The following is a 12,741-nucleotide window of genomic DNA, read 5'->3' as shown; positions in this document are numbered from 1 at the left end:
CTACCCACACATACCAGGCTGATTGAAAAATCCTTTTTTTATATTTGATTGTCATTTCCTACTGAACTGTTAATGAGCATTATGATGCTTGAAGTCTTCCTTTGTGTGTTTCTAATATTTAGGAAGCAGTTCCCCTGCTACACTCAGCAGATTCTCACTGAACACTGCAACGAAGTCTGGTTTTGCAAATTCTCCAACAATGGCACCAAACTGGCAACCGGATCCAAAGACACCACAGTCATTGTGTGGCACGTGGACTTGGTAATCAATCATTTACTTTTCTTCAGTGTTACTTCAGAGCATGCAGAGTGGGAGGTTTGAAATACCCAGATTATTGTATGGCTTGTCTGTTCGTCAATAGGAAACCCAGCAGCTAAAGTTGATGAAGACTCTGGAGGGTCATGCGTATGGTGTTTCCTACCTGGCATGGAGCCCTGATGATGCCTACCTGATAGCCTGCGGTCCTGATGACTGCTCTGAGCTGTGGCTGTGGAATGTACAGGTACAACATCTCTCACACCCTGTCAGCTGGTCATTAGCTTCCCTCCTGTCTGCGGAACTGTGATCAACATTTAGAAAAATCTAAAAAATAAATCTGCATTATTAATTGAATGACAGCTTTGGTCAGGTATGTGGGGAACATAAATCAGCAACACACCAGACAACAGAAATGGGAAAATGTAGTTCTTAACAGAGTTTTCAAAAGTTTCCCTGCACTACATGACTACATGATCTAAGTGAGCTAGCTTGGTCACAACTATAAATACATAATTAATGAAATACACGTTTATAGTGAAATATTTGTGGATCATGGTTCACATTTGGGTATTGTCTTCTGTGTATTACAAGTATTATGGCCCAATAAAAGCTCCATCGTAGTGCAGCATTAAACAAACTGGGCTCAGTCCCTTACCAAAGCTGATCCAGTTACTTTAATGTTAAAGGCACAAACTGTGAATGAATGAAGCCATTCAATTAAAATCTGATGGGTGAACAGGAAAGAACAGTACTTGTGGTTTCAAAGCTCAAAAACAGTGTGTTGTTGTGGTGTCAAGTGTGTGTTGTCAAATCTTTTCCGTCATCTTACACTCTCCTTGGTTCTGTTGTGTAGACGGGGGAATTACGGACAAAGATGAGTCAGTCTCATGAGGATAGCCTGACCAGTGTCGCCTGGAATCCAGATGGTAAACGCTTTGTCACTGGTGGACAGAGAGGCCAGTTCTACCAGTGTGTGAGTATTTTTCACAGCACAGTGCCCAAAGATAATTTTCAGTTCTCCAACAGGGCATTTATATCATGCACTGATGGGATGTACAGAGGCCAACAGTTTGCCTTGTAAGGATGTTTTCCACGCTGCGGGACTAATAAGGTATCATCTTATCTTATCGTAAATTATGCTTGTGACTTCACAAGAGGAACATTGGATATGTAATTGAAATGACATTCTGATATATCAAACACTGTAAGCATACCAGTGTGATCGTGGGTCTCATATGGGCCGGTATGTAAAACATAGTTTGACTTAAAATGCATACATCATACACCCTTTGTATAAAGCCACTAAGAGTAACTTCAAGCAAAGTCATGTTTAGAGCAGCACTACTTCAAATATCGTATGTCATGTTTGTATTTGTGAGAAATGTTTCACTTTTGTTTACTTTGAATTTCTTGAATTGAGGATTTGGCAAGATTAATTGACAATAATTGTGAGCATTGTCTAGCTTCCCTAGAGAGCTTATCCTTAGCAGGTTTGTGAAAGGCTGAAGCCTGAGATATTATTAATTTAAATAGCAATTCCAATCGAGTGACAGAAGGATAGATAATTGTAGGTATAATTATCATCTGTAAAGGTACTGCCAAATGTATGCAATTATCTATTAACCAAAATAGTTTTTTCAGAACAGAGAGGGCAGGCATGTGACCTAAAAAGCCACTGGGAGTTGACATTTTTTGTGATTTTTAGCATCTTTCAAACTTGTCTAATGGCTCAAGCTTTTGAATAGACATCCTATTAAAAACTGGTCTTAATGTTACTTTATGGCCATTCATTCAGTTTGGATCAGGATGGGGTGTGGGTATGTCTGCTGTTCCCTACTCTGTCATTTACTATCATTAACAGAGCTGAGTGTTAGACCTGATAATGTCTTTAGTTTTTTAGTTTTTCAAGTACTGATAAACTAATTGTTTTCCAATAAAAAAAGTTGACAAAAAATATTGAATGATCTGGGATTTTCCTGTAGCAGTCTAATGCTGATGGTGTTCCTGAATACCTTCTGCTTCCCCCTGACTCCCAGGACATGGATGGAAACCTGCTGGACTCCTGGGAAGGAGTTCGGGTGCAGTGCCTGTGGTGTCTGAATGACGGCCGGACCGTCCTTGCATCCGACACCCACCAACGCATTCGAGGATACAACTTTGAGGACCTGACTGACAGAAACATGTAAGTCACCGCCATGACTGGGCGGAGGAACCCCACACCCTCTTTTCCTGCTGTTTGTAGATGTCTGCACACAATGTGCCTCTAAAGCCATAAGGGGATGAAGTTATAAAGCAGTGCTTGTCAACCTATTGGGCTTATCAACACAAAAAGCCAATCAGACATGACATTGGTTTTCATGGCCTGCACATGAAAAAATAGTCACATATCATATGTGTAGGAAAAAGGCACAGTGTAGAGTGCTCCAGAAAACGAACAAGCACAGATTGCACAACTCTACAAAACTGGAATGAAAAAATAACTTGGTTCCTGCTAGAGATGTCAATAATGAATCAGTTGGAATTCAAATTAAACGATTCAAAATATATCAATCGATATTGCCAAAGCTGAGGGTGGTCTGGTGTTACTGTTGCAGAAAGTGTTGTGTAGATTTTCTGTAGTATTTGGTTGCGCCACTAGTTGAAGCCGCTTACTCTTTAATGAGATTTGGTTATAGGTAGAGTTCAGGGTTTAATGTTAACTATGTTTTTGGTACAGTAGGGAAAACACAATTACTAATAATATAAATTAATAACGTGTATTCCCATTTATTTTAAAAATGTTAACATTCAACAGTGGTCTTACTATACTAGTTAAAACACTAAAATAATATTATATTGTCATTAAAAAATAATAAATATTTCAATATCTGTAGTTTAAATGCTGTTGATTATTCCTGCACTGTCACACATTTACATTACACATTACAGGGCAGGCACAACAGACTGATTAGAATGCATGTACTTTGGGCTCACACGCTTTGGCCATTGTGTGGTTGCATATCTGCAGTTGCTTTGTCTCGGTCTGAGTCTGCAGCAGCTGCAGTCTGAGTGGACGGGGCCTGCCTATTTTAAAGTGTTCACACAGATATACCTCATTTGAAATGTCAGGATGAAATCTGCCCAAAGCAGTTATCCATTGAGATTAAGTAATCTAGGCCTACTGCAGCGCTGCGACAGCCACAGCTGACGAAACTTTCAATTCAATTCAATTCAGTTTATTTTATATAGCCCATTATCAAAAATTACAAATTTGCCTCAGAGGGCTTTACAATCTGTACACATATGACAGCCCTGTCCCAGAACCTCACAACGGATCAGGAAAATCTCCCAAGAAATAGAAAAAAACCTTTCACAGGAAAAAAAGGGAAGAAAACTTCAGGAGAGCAACAGAGGAGAATCCCTCTCCTGCATGGACAGATGCAATAGATATCATGTGTACAGAAGGAATCATTACTGAGTAACAACACATTCAGTGAGTATGACAGAGTGTATGAATAGTTGGTTGTAGTCATGGACCACGATACAGGCAGGCAGATGGAGATATAGAGGAGTGGGCGGAGGAGTGGGCGGAGCATCAGCAGCGCCATGGCGTCAGACCCTGCCAGGTCCAATGGACCCTATGAGATGTGAAGTCACAAGGACTCCGGAGAGAGTTAATAATGTGCAATGGAGAGATGAAAATTCATCCATAAGTAGAGAAAGAAGAGGAGAGCGGTGCTCAGTGTATCCTAAAATGTCCCCCAGCAGCCTATAAGCCTATAGCATCATATCTAGGGGATGGACCGGGGCAAACCTGATTCAGCCCTAACTATAAGCTCTGTCAAAGAGGAAAGTCTTAAGTCGACTCTTAAATGAGGTGACTGTGTCTACCTCCCGGACTGAAGGTGAAAGCTGGTTCCATAAAAGAGGAGCTTGATAACTGAATGCTCTGGCTTCCATCCTACTTTTTCAGACTTTAGGAACCACAAGTAGCCCCGCATTTAGTGAGCGCAGCTCTCTAGTGGGGCAATATGGTACTACAAGGTACTTAAGATATGATGGAGCATCACCAATCAAGGCTTTTGTACACATGCAATAGATGTCATGTGTACAGAAGGAATCATTACAAAGTTACAATATATTCCTTCTGTACACATGACATCTATTGTATCTGTCCCTCTGAGGCAAATGTGTAACTTGTGATATTGGGCTATACAAAATAAACTGAATTGAATTGATTCAGCCCTAACTATAAGCACTATCCAAGAGGAAAGTCTTAAGTCTACTCTTAAATGAGGTGACTGGGTCTGCCTCCTGGACTGAAGGTGGAAGCTGGTTTCTTTTGTATGATCCTCCAACTTTTAATTGGATTGAGCCCCTCATGTACATTATAAGAAGCTCTATAAAGATAATCAACCACAACTTCTTTAATCTTGCTTTGAAGATATAGCGCTATAAACTGATAACGGAACACAAAAAAATCCCCCTGTAAATGACCTTATTTCTTCTTTGAGCAGTCTGCTGTTTACCTTAAAGTCGAGTTTCTCATCTTTGTTCTACCTGTCCTGGGTCTTCCTGAAGGCTTGCCGTTTCTGCTTGTAACCAAATCTCATCAAACCCCGTCTGATGTTTGCGCGGTCCGTTTTGCAGTTTATGCCTTTAATCCTCTCCATTTATTACCTTCGCATTGAAAATGCGGAAGGTTATGTTTTGATCGCCGTGTATTTATTTATTTATTCTCTCTGTTTTGACACGGTTTCTTTGTTCTTCCTCAAAGCAAAATTAATGTCCTTTCTGGTTCTTATAGTGTCTCATTTGGAGTCATTTTACTTTCACAGAATTACACAGTAAAAAGACTATTATGTTTTTTGCAAACAGCATCAAACTTAACAACTTGATTGAATAAAACCATTGTCATAGAACAACCTGGCCTAACATACCATAGCCAAGGAATGGACAAGGGCACCAGCTAAAGAGAGTCAGGGTTACAAACAGTTATATGCATTGGAACTTAGCGGTTGTGCAAGCAATTAGCATTTTTTTTGTGACCCACATCTTTTTCCGGCTGTCTGAAAGCAGTATTCTCTGTCTGTGGGCGATGTGGTTCCAACACACGTGTTGTATCATTCCAGAGTGCAGGAGGACCACCCCATCATGTCTTTCACTGTTTCCAAAAATGGAAGGTTAGCTCTGCTCAATGTTGCAACTCAGGTGAGCAGCTTGTTATTTCCTTACATTCACACCGCAATATACTGTACTTCCCTTTTATTTGAACTTCAGCTACTTCCGACATTATGATTTCAATCCAATCTTGGTTTTGAGATGTGTCTTTCCATATTTGCTTTTTTATGTGTAGGGAGTGCACCTATGGGACCTGCAGGACCGGGTGCTGGTAAGGAAGTACCAAGGGGTGACCCAGGGCTTCTACACCATCCATTCTTGCCTCGGAGGGTACAATGAAGACTTCATTGCTAGTGGCAGTGAAGGCAAGACACTAATGTTTCATAGAAAGTTCAGCTCGCAGCGCTTTGTTGTGAACTGAGACAGACATACAATAAAACGAAATTGTCCAAATTAAAAGAGCTTCACTATGATAATGTCATCAGGGTTATTTTCTCTGACTTGATGAAGCTCCTCGACAGTCACAGACAGGGTGGAATTATGACCAAAATAAAACATCTATACGCAAACAAGTCATAATTAAAAGGGAATCCACCGCTCCCTGTATTTTCTCGACCCTAGTTCAACAAAAGGTCATGCACATCAAGCAATTTGAAAGTAAAAGTAAAAGGTAAAAAAGTATCAAACAAACTGTCGCACATTCGTCACGGAGCAGCCCCTGTATACGTTCACCTATGCAGAATTCCATCCTGAAGAGTACATCTTTTTTAGGAAGCCTAAAATTGGTGAAGTTGCCATTTAAGTCAACAGCAATAAACTGGTAGCAGCTGACAAAGTGTCCTGTCTCCTTTCAGACCACAAAGTTTACATCTGGCACCGGCGCAGTGAGTTGCCCATCGCAGAGTTGACTGGTCATACTCGCACAGTCAACTGTGTGAGCTGGAACCCCGTCCTGCCGGGACTGCTGGCCAGCGCCTCCGATGACGGCACCGTTCGTATCTGGGGACCTGCCCCCTTTCTGGATGTCCAGGATGCAGAGGGGCTCAATGGTATGAACATGAAAGCTAGTATGTCTACTCAAAGGGGAAAAAGTTGAATTATCTGTCAGTCAATGCTTTCATGAGACTCCTCAACGGTTTGCATGAGTAGGACTAGAATCCTCAGTTTCTTCCTATATTTTGTTTCACATTAATATTAGCAGTCCTCCTCAACACAATGATATTTCACATTCTGAATGTTGATGAAATAAATTAATGTGTAATCTTGATTTGAAATTTAGTAAAATTAACTCTTCATGGCTTGGATGAAGTCTTTGAGTAAGAATCCTAAAGAAACAAAAAAATAATTATGAATACAAATAATAAGAAAGAGAGCGGGCCTGCCTGATCACCAGAGTCAAGGCATCCTGGCCCCAAACACCTGGTCTCCTCTGGCTTTTAGCCAGACCTTTTAACAGACCCCTACTGGAGGATCTAAAGCTGTTATGGGGATAGCAGGTCATAATCGTCCGTAGGGGTTAACACCATGCAGAGCTGCCAACTTTTCAAAAAACCTTGGAGTGAGATTTTGTCGGGGGTGACCAAAATTTTGCCGCGCACGCAGCCACACACGTTGGTGGCTCAAATATCAGGAACTTTGAATTAATGTGGCGTTGTACCTATGTTGTACCCTGCATTCTGGCCTGGCAAAGGTCTTTTACGAGGCATCTTTGCTACCTTAAGGAATTAAAATGTTTTTTAATAACTACTCTCATTTACAAAAACATGACTAATTCTATTACACAAATGTCCTGTCTTTATGTTAAATTCTTTATAATACATTTTACTTGTTCAAAGTGCTGTTTGGAAAATTGTTGAGAGGGTCCTTTTCCTAGGCCTGCAAATAAAGTGATAAATGCTATGTGGGTAGCCTTAACAAACAATGCTATGATGTTTTGAGCATGCAGTATACCAAGAGGTTAACAAGGTGCTCTCCTGCTGCTTGTTATGACAGCTGAGTTTACATCACCACACAAAATCACACGCAAAAACACAACGAATTATTTCAAGATTTAAAGTTTAAGAGACTGAGAACTTAATTGAACCACATGTCATTAACAGGGCTCTTAAGTTTTGAAGACGGGCAAGAGTGACATCTCTATCCAGGATGCTTTATTTTCATTGGTTGCTGGATTAAATCTTACCCAGATACAATAGATACGTTTTTTTTCTGATTGGCTATTGTGTAGCCCATTTCTTTTTTTTGATTGGCTGATAAGTGGCTCCTCTTATCAGCCAATTTAAAAAAAGAAATGGGCTACACAATAGCCAATCAGAAAAGAACGTATCTGTTGTATCTGGGTAAGATTTATTCCAGCAACCAATGAAAATAAAGCATCCTGGATAGATATGTCACTCTTGCCTGTCTTCAAAACTTAACCCTTGTGTTGCCTTCGGGTCAATTTGACCCGATTCAATGTTTCACCCTCCTGTTACCTTTATATTTACTAACATATTTTACCCTTGAGGTCAATATGACCCCAGCTATTAAAATCTCCAGAAAATTATTAGAATTAATATTGTTTTCCAAGTTTAAGTGTGAGGTACTTTATGTTTGTTTGTTGACTCCCGAAAGAACACCGACATTAAACATTGAATCGGGTCAAAATGACCCTAAGGCAACACAAGGGTTAAGAGCCCTGTTAATGACATGTGGTTCAATTAAGTTATCACTCTCTTAAACTTTAAATCTTGAAATAATTGGTTGTTTTTGTGTGGTGATGTAAACAACTCAGCTGTCATAACAAGCAGCAGGAGAGCACCTTGTTAACCTCTTGGTATACTGCATGCTTAAAACATCAGAGCATTGTTTGTTAAGGCTGCCCACATAGCATTTATCTCTTTATTTGCAGGCCTAGGAAAAGGACCCTCTCAAAAAATTTCAAAACAGCACTTTGAACAAGTAAGATGTATTATAAAGAATTTAACATAAAGACAGGACATTTGTGCAATAGAATTAGGCATGTTTTTGTAAATGAGAGTAGAGTTATTAAAAAACATTTTAATTCTTTAAGGTAGCAAAGATGTCTCGTAAAAGACCTTTGCCAGGCCAGAATGCAGGGTACAACATGGGTACAACGCCAAATTAATTCAAATTTCCTGAGATTTGAGCCACCAACGTGTGTGGCTGCGTGCGCGGCAACATTTTGGTCACCCCCGACAAAATCTCACTCCAAGGTTTTTTGAAAAGTTGGCAGCTCTGAACACATGTAATTTGTTATCCATATTGAAATTAACCACTGAATTTAGGTATTTTAGATTTTAAATGAAGCGTTCAACTGTATTAACAGCAATTAAACAAATGTTTGGCCACAGTCTCTGACTTGCCTTAAAGCCCAACTGGAATTGATCGAAGAGCCTGTTGCTGTTCATTTAGCCAAGAAGGAATAGATATTAGGCAGAAGTTATTTGTTATTATGTCAAAACAGATGGCTCTTGAGAAGTGGTTGAACTATGGCCAGAAGCATGAATGATTATGCCTTGACTAAATGGACAGGTTGACTGAAAAATCCCTTGCGTTGAATGAATATCCAGGAATATCATTAGTCATCATATGTTAGCTGCTTAGCAGTGACATATTTAAATGTTTCCACCAGGGTGCAGGATGTGCTATAGCAAAAGTAAGGTAGACTCTGGGCAGGTCAAGTAATTTAGTTCAGAACAAACCTTATTAGAAATAAAAGCACAACGGTCGTTGCATTAATAAACAAAAGGTTCAGTGATATGTTGAGGGTTTGTGCTGTGGCTAACAACGTTTACTTCTCACTTCAGATCAGAAAAATACTTTCTTGTCATGAGTTTCTTCAGCCTTTTTAGGTTAGTGAAACGTTTTGAAGCCCTCTAATTGCGTTGTGCTTGTGACATACTTTCTTTAATGAATGGATTTCATTGTAAAGCAAATGCTGAGATGACAATTTAAAATATACAGTAGAGTAAAAGTATGCCATTGAAAACTTACAGGATACTACAGTCTCTCTGAGTAGACTGAACACGCTTTGCACAACTGGCCTGTTCTAAGCAGCTTAGTGCACACATTGTATTTTCATCAATGTTTATGATGATGGCACAACTACAGTAGCCTCTCTGTCTTTTTTCTGGTGTCAGAATGTTGCAGCATGGACAGCTGATGATCCTGAGGAGCGTAAAGACTTAGACACATGGATGAAGCAGAAACAGCTTTGATCACTGGACAGCAGCTTCCTGGAGACAGGGCCAGTGCGGCTGCATGTCAGGATGTCACAACAGAGAGATGTCAACCCAGTCACATTATTGAGAGCAGAGCTGGCCGGATGAAGCTGGGCTCCATGACCTCCAGTATCTGACCCTCCTCCTCAGTACCATCTAGGACCACCCACATCCTCCTATTTATTATCAACAACTGTGTATATTCATGAGCAGGGGTCCCCAAACTTTTTCCTGTGAGGGCCACATAACGTTTGCCTCGTCTGCTGGAGGGCCAGCCGGGGGTGCTAGTGAGAAGTGAGTGTGCTCACCTATGCGCGCGCATCACGGCTCAGTGGTGCGCGCGCATCACTCACGCTCGCGTGCAGACAGCATTTAACGGAGCAGCGCGTGCGCTCTGATCGCTCTTTTAATGTAGTATCGATACTAAAAATATGGGGGGGGGGAATTACAGAGTGGGGGGTGGAGATTTCACCCTGTTATAATAGTAGGGATAACACTGGAGTAGATAAGCGTGTCTTCTTGTCTGATCAATACGCAACTGTGAGGTGCGCGAATGGACCGAGCGGCCAGCTGCTGATCACTCACTCAACAGCCCGACTTGCACGAGTAGACGGTGCACCGAAGACTCATTTTGACCCAGGAAAAATCCTGGATGCGTGCGCCACTCGCTGTGAGTGCATGCACGTGCAGACAGCATTTAACGGAGCGAAGCAGCGCGTGCGCTCTGATCGCTCTTTTAATGAAGTATCGATACTAAAAATATGCTAAATCACATCGTTTTTAACGTACGGGTACTTTGTTAGTATTGCTACACCGTGCAGCGTGACGGCAGCAGATGTAGCGGACTAACATCCAAGCTAACCTAACTTCCCAAACGCTGTGGACATCTGAACGCTGATTGGCCGAGACGCGACACGTCACATCAAAGATGTTCTATTGCAAAGAGCACCACTCCACATTTTCTCCGCGTCTCACTGCAATCTCAACGGCAGCGGGCCAGGTGAAAAAAATAATAAATCGGAACGCGTCTCTGGTATTGTTCAGGGGGTCGGTCCACATGGGGAGGCGGGCCGTAGTTTGGGGACCACTGTTCATGAGTGACTGACTTGTACTAGGCTGTGACGTAGCAGCGCCTTGTGGAGGTTGTGTGTTGTTATTTTTATTCAGTCCTGAAGAAGCTTCAACATTTGTCCTATTTCACCTCCTGAACCTTTCTAAGAGATTTGAACTAGAGGGCCACTTGATCGGTGCACCCACTTGAAGAGTATCTTTAAATTGAAAAAATATATCCGTTATCTTTCATGCAGAGTACATTTTAATTAAAACAAATTTCCTCCAGCTTTGCTGCTTCTTACTTGAGAAGGAATAATACATGATGAGCATGTTGCACAGAATTTCTCACACTCGCAGTATGTCCTGATATAGAATACATTGATGTCTTCTGAGAGTATACAGCTGATGTGTGGAAACCTATGGAGTTCGAAGGATTATCTGTTAAATCCGTACCTCTGCATATGGATTATCTGTGTAATTTCCTTTAAACCATTGCCGTGGATTTGCTCTTTATGTTGCTGGGACATCTTCGCTCTCTTCACTACTTTTCGAATTGCAGCCTGTTGCAATCTTTCCCTGCATACCAACAACAGTCTTTGTATTAATTTCACTTGGTTTGGTTTAGTTGTAACATGTTTTAAGTCTAACATATTACTGTTTTTAACTTATTAGTTTTTTATGTACTTGGAAAGAGACTCCCTGATGTTTTACTGTACCCAGTAGAGCCACCAAAATCCCGGCTCAACTGTAAGCTTTGGCTGGTGTTATTGTCATGTTTCATATTGCCAACAAATCCAATGAAAAGACCAGAACCAACAATGTGTCTGTTTGTCAGAACTTTTTGATATCTCTACCCTGTCTGTGGCACTCAGCTGCAAGCCCATTGGTTACTACTGAAGATGTACATCTTTCAGCCGTTTAAAAAAAAAAGAGCTTTAGTCTTTTCCTAAAGCAGCTGGTTACTGTGGTTTGTAACAAACATTACTCGGACAGGAAGAAACTTTTTTTGGCTATTGACTAATTTGATCGGAGAATTTATCAAAATGTGGTGCTATTGTAGTGAGTATTTGTGCAGCAGGACGGTGTGTGGGAAGTATAACTTCAGTGTATGTGCTCATGGTGATGAAAGAACATGTCGGCCAACAGTATAACTTGTGTGTTTGAATAGTTTGTGGACAACAATGGAGCTTCATGGCACAGAGGAAGAAGATCTATCAAGCTGTGATACACACAATACTTGTTCGTACTGTATTTTTATTTTTCACAGGAGAAGGTCTGTGCATGAGATTTGTTCATGATAGAAATAAAGAAATATATAATTGCAGCCATAACTGTAAGTGCAGGACATTAGTGAGCTGACGCAGTAACACAATGATGGAGTGTATGTAACAATCGATGTGTAACACATTTGTACACAATTGTAACATGAACTTCGACAGTTTTACTTTTATAGTGTCAAAAGAACAATTTGCCTCATATAATATTCTGTACGTGCTGTATATTTATTTGTAATGGCATGTATTATGAGGCTGTGTAGAAATGGCAAACAGAATGACGTGTTTTCACGGGTTCACATGCAAGTTTTTTTCTGTGAGATTCCAGAAGGTACCACAAATAGTCTTCACTGCACTACTGTTGTATACTGTTGTAATATAAAGCAGCAAGTGTACATTTACACCTACGTACACAGATACATTGTTTTGAATTTCAAAAACCACAGTGCAGCTAAACTTACATTTTAGTTTCAAAATCGTTTCGACAGAAAAACTAACTCGAAAACATTTTCAGGCCTGGACAATAACCGCAGGACGTTCAGGACTGTGGGAACCCCGTTTGTCTGCTCAGACGCCATCACCACTTCCACCACACAACAGCTAGTGGTGCACAATGGATGTCACACACACTTAATTCTATCACCAATGTGGTGTTCTAGTTTCTGCTTTTGCAACTTCCTTTGTTTATTATTCCAAGTATTTCAGGCTTGTCTTCTTTTCTGTTCTCGTAAGAAGCCAAAGTAGAAACTGTGTTTGCTTGCAGGCAGTTTCTACCAGAAACCATTTGACCATTGTGTTATTACAAAAGTTATTGTAGTGTTGTGTATTGTCTG

At 40.6% G+C, this 12,741-nt stretch overlaps 1 protein-coding gene across 3 annotated transcripts in view; it reads left to right on the top strand.

The window, feature by feature from the left end:
• Positions 1-9,857, top strand: part of wdr26a (WD repeat domain 26a) — a 29,668-nt gene extending 19,811 nt beyond the window's left edge. For all 3 annotated transcript variants that reach the window (XM_056434443.1, XM_056434444.1, XM_056434445.1), the window contains exons 7-14: positions 123-261; positions 362-502; positions 1,112-1,231; positions 2,295-2,440; positions 5,370-5,448; positions 5,594-5,723; positions 6,213-6,407; positions 9,501-9,857. In XM_056434443.1, the coding sequence (XP_056290418.1) occupies positions 123-261; positions 362-502; positions 1,112-1,231; positions 2,295-2,440; positions 5,370-5,448; positions 5,594-5,723; positions 6,213-6,407; positions 9,501-9,523 (973 nt within the window). In that variant the 3' untranslated portion in view covers positions 9,524-9,857. The remainder of the gene's footprint in view (positions 1-122; positions 262-361; positions 503-1,111; positions 1,232-2,294; positions 2,441-5,369; positions 5,449-5,593; positions 5,724-6,212; positions 6,408-9,500) is intronic.
• The last annotated feature ends 2,884 nt before the right edge of the window (positions 9,858-12,741 follow it).

The sequence above is a fragment of the Pseudoliparis swirei genome, chromosome 16 (assembly GCF_029220125.1).
Source record: "Pseudoliparis swirei isolate HS2019 ecotype Mariana Trench chromosome 16, NWPU_hadal_v1, whole genome shotgun sequence".
Classification (NCBI taxonomy): domain Eukaryota; kingdom Metazoa; phylum Chordata; class Actinopteri; order Perciformes; family Liparidae; genus Pseudoliparis; species Pseudoliparis swirei.
The sequence above is the reverse complement of the archived record's forward strand: the minus strand, read 5'-3'. Positions and strand labels throughout refer to the sequence as shown.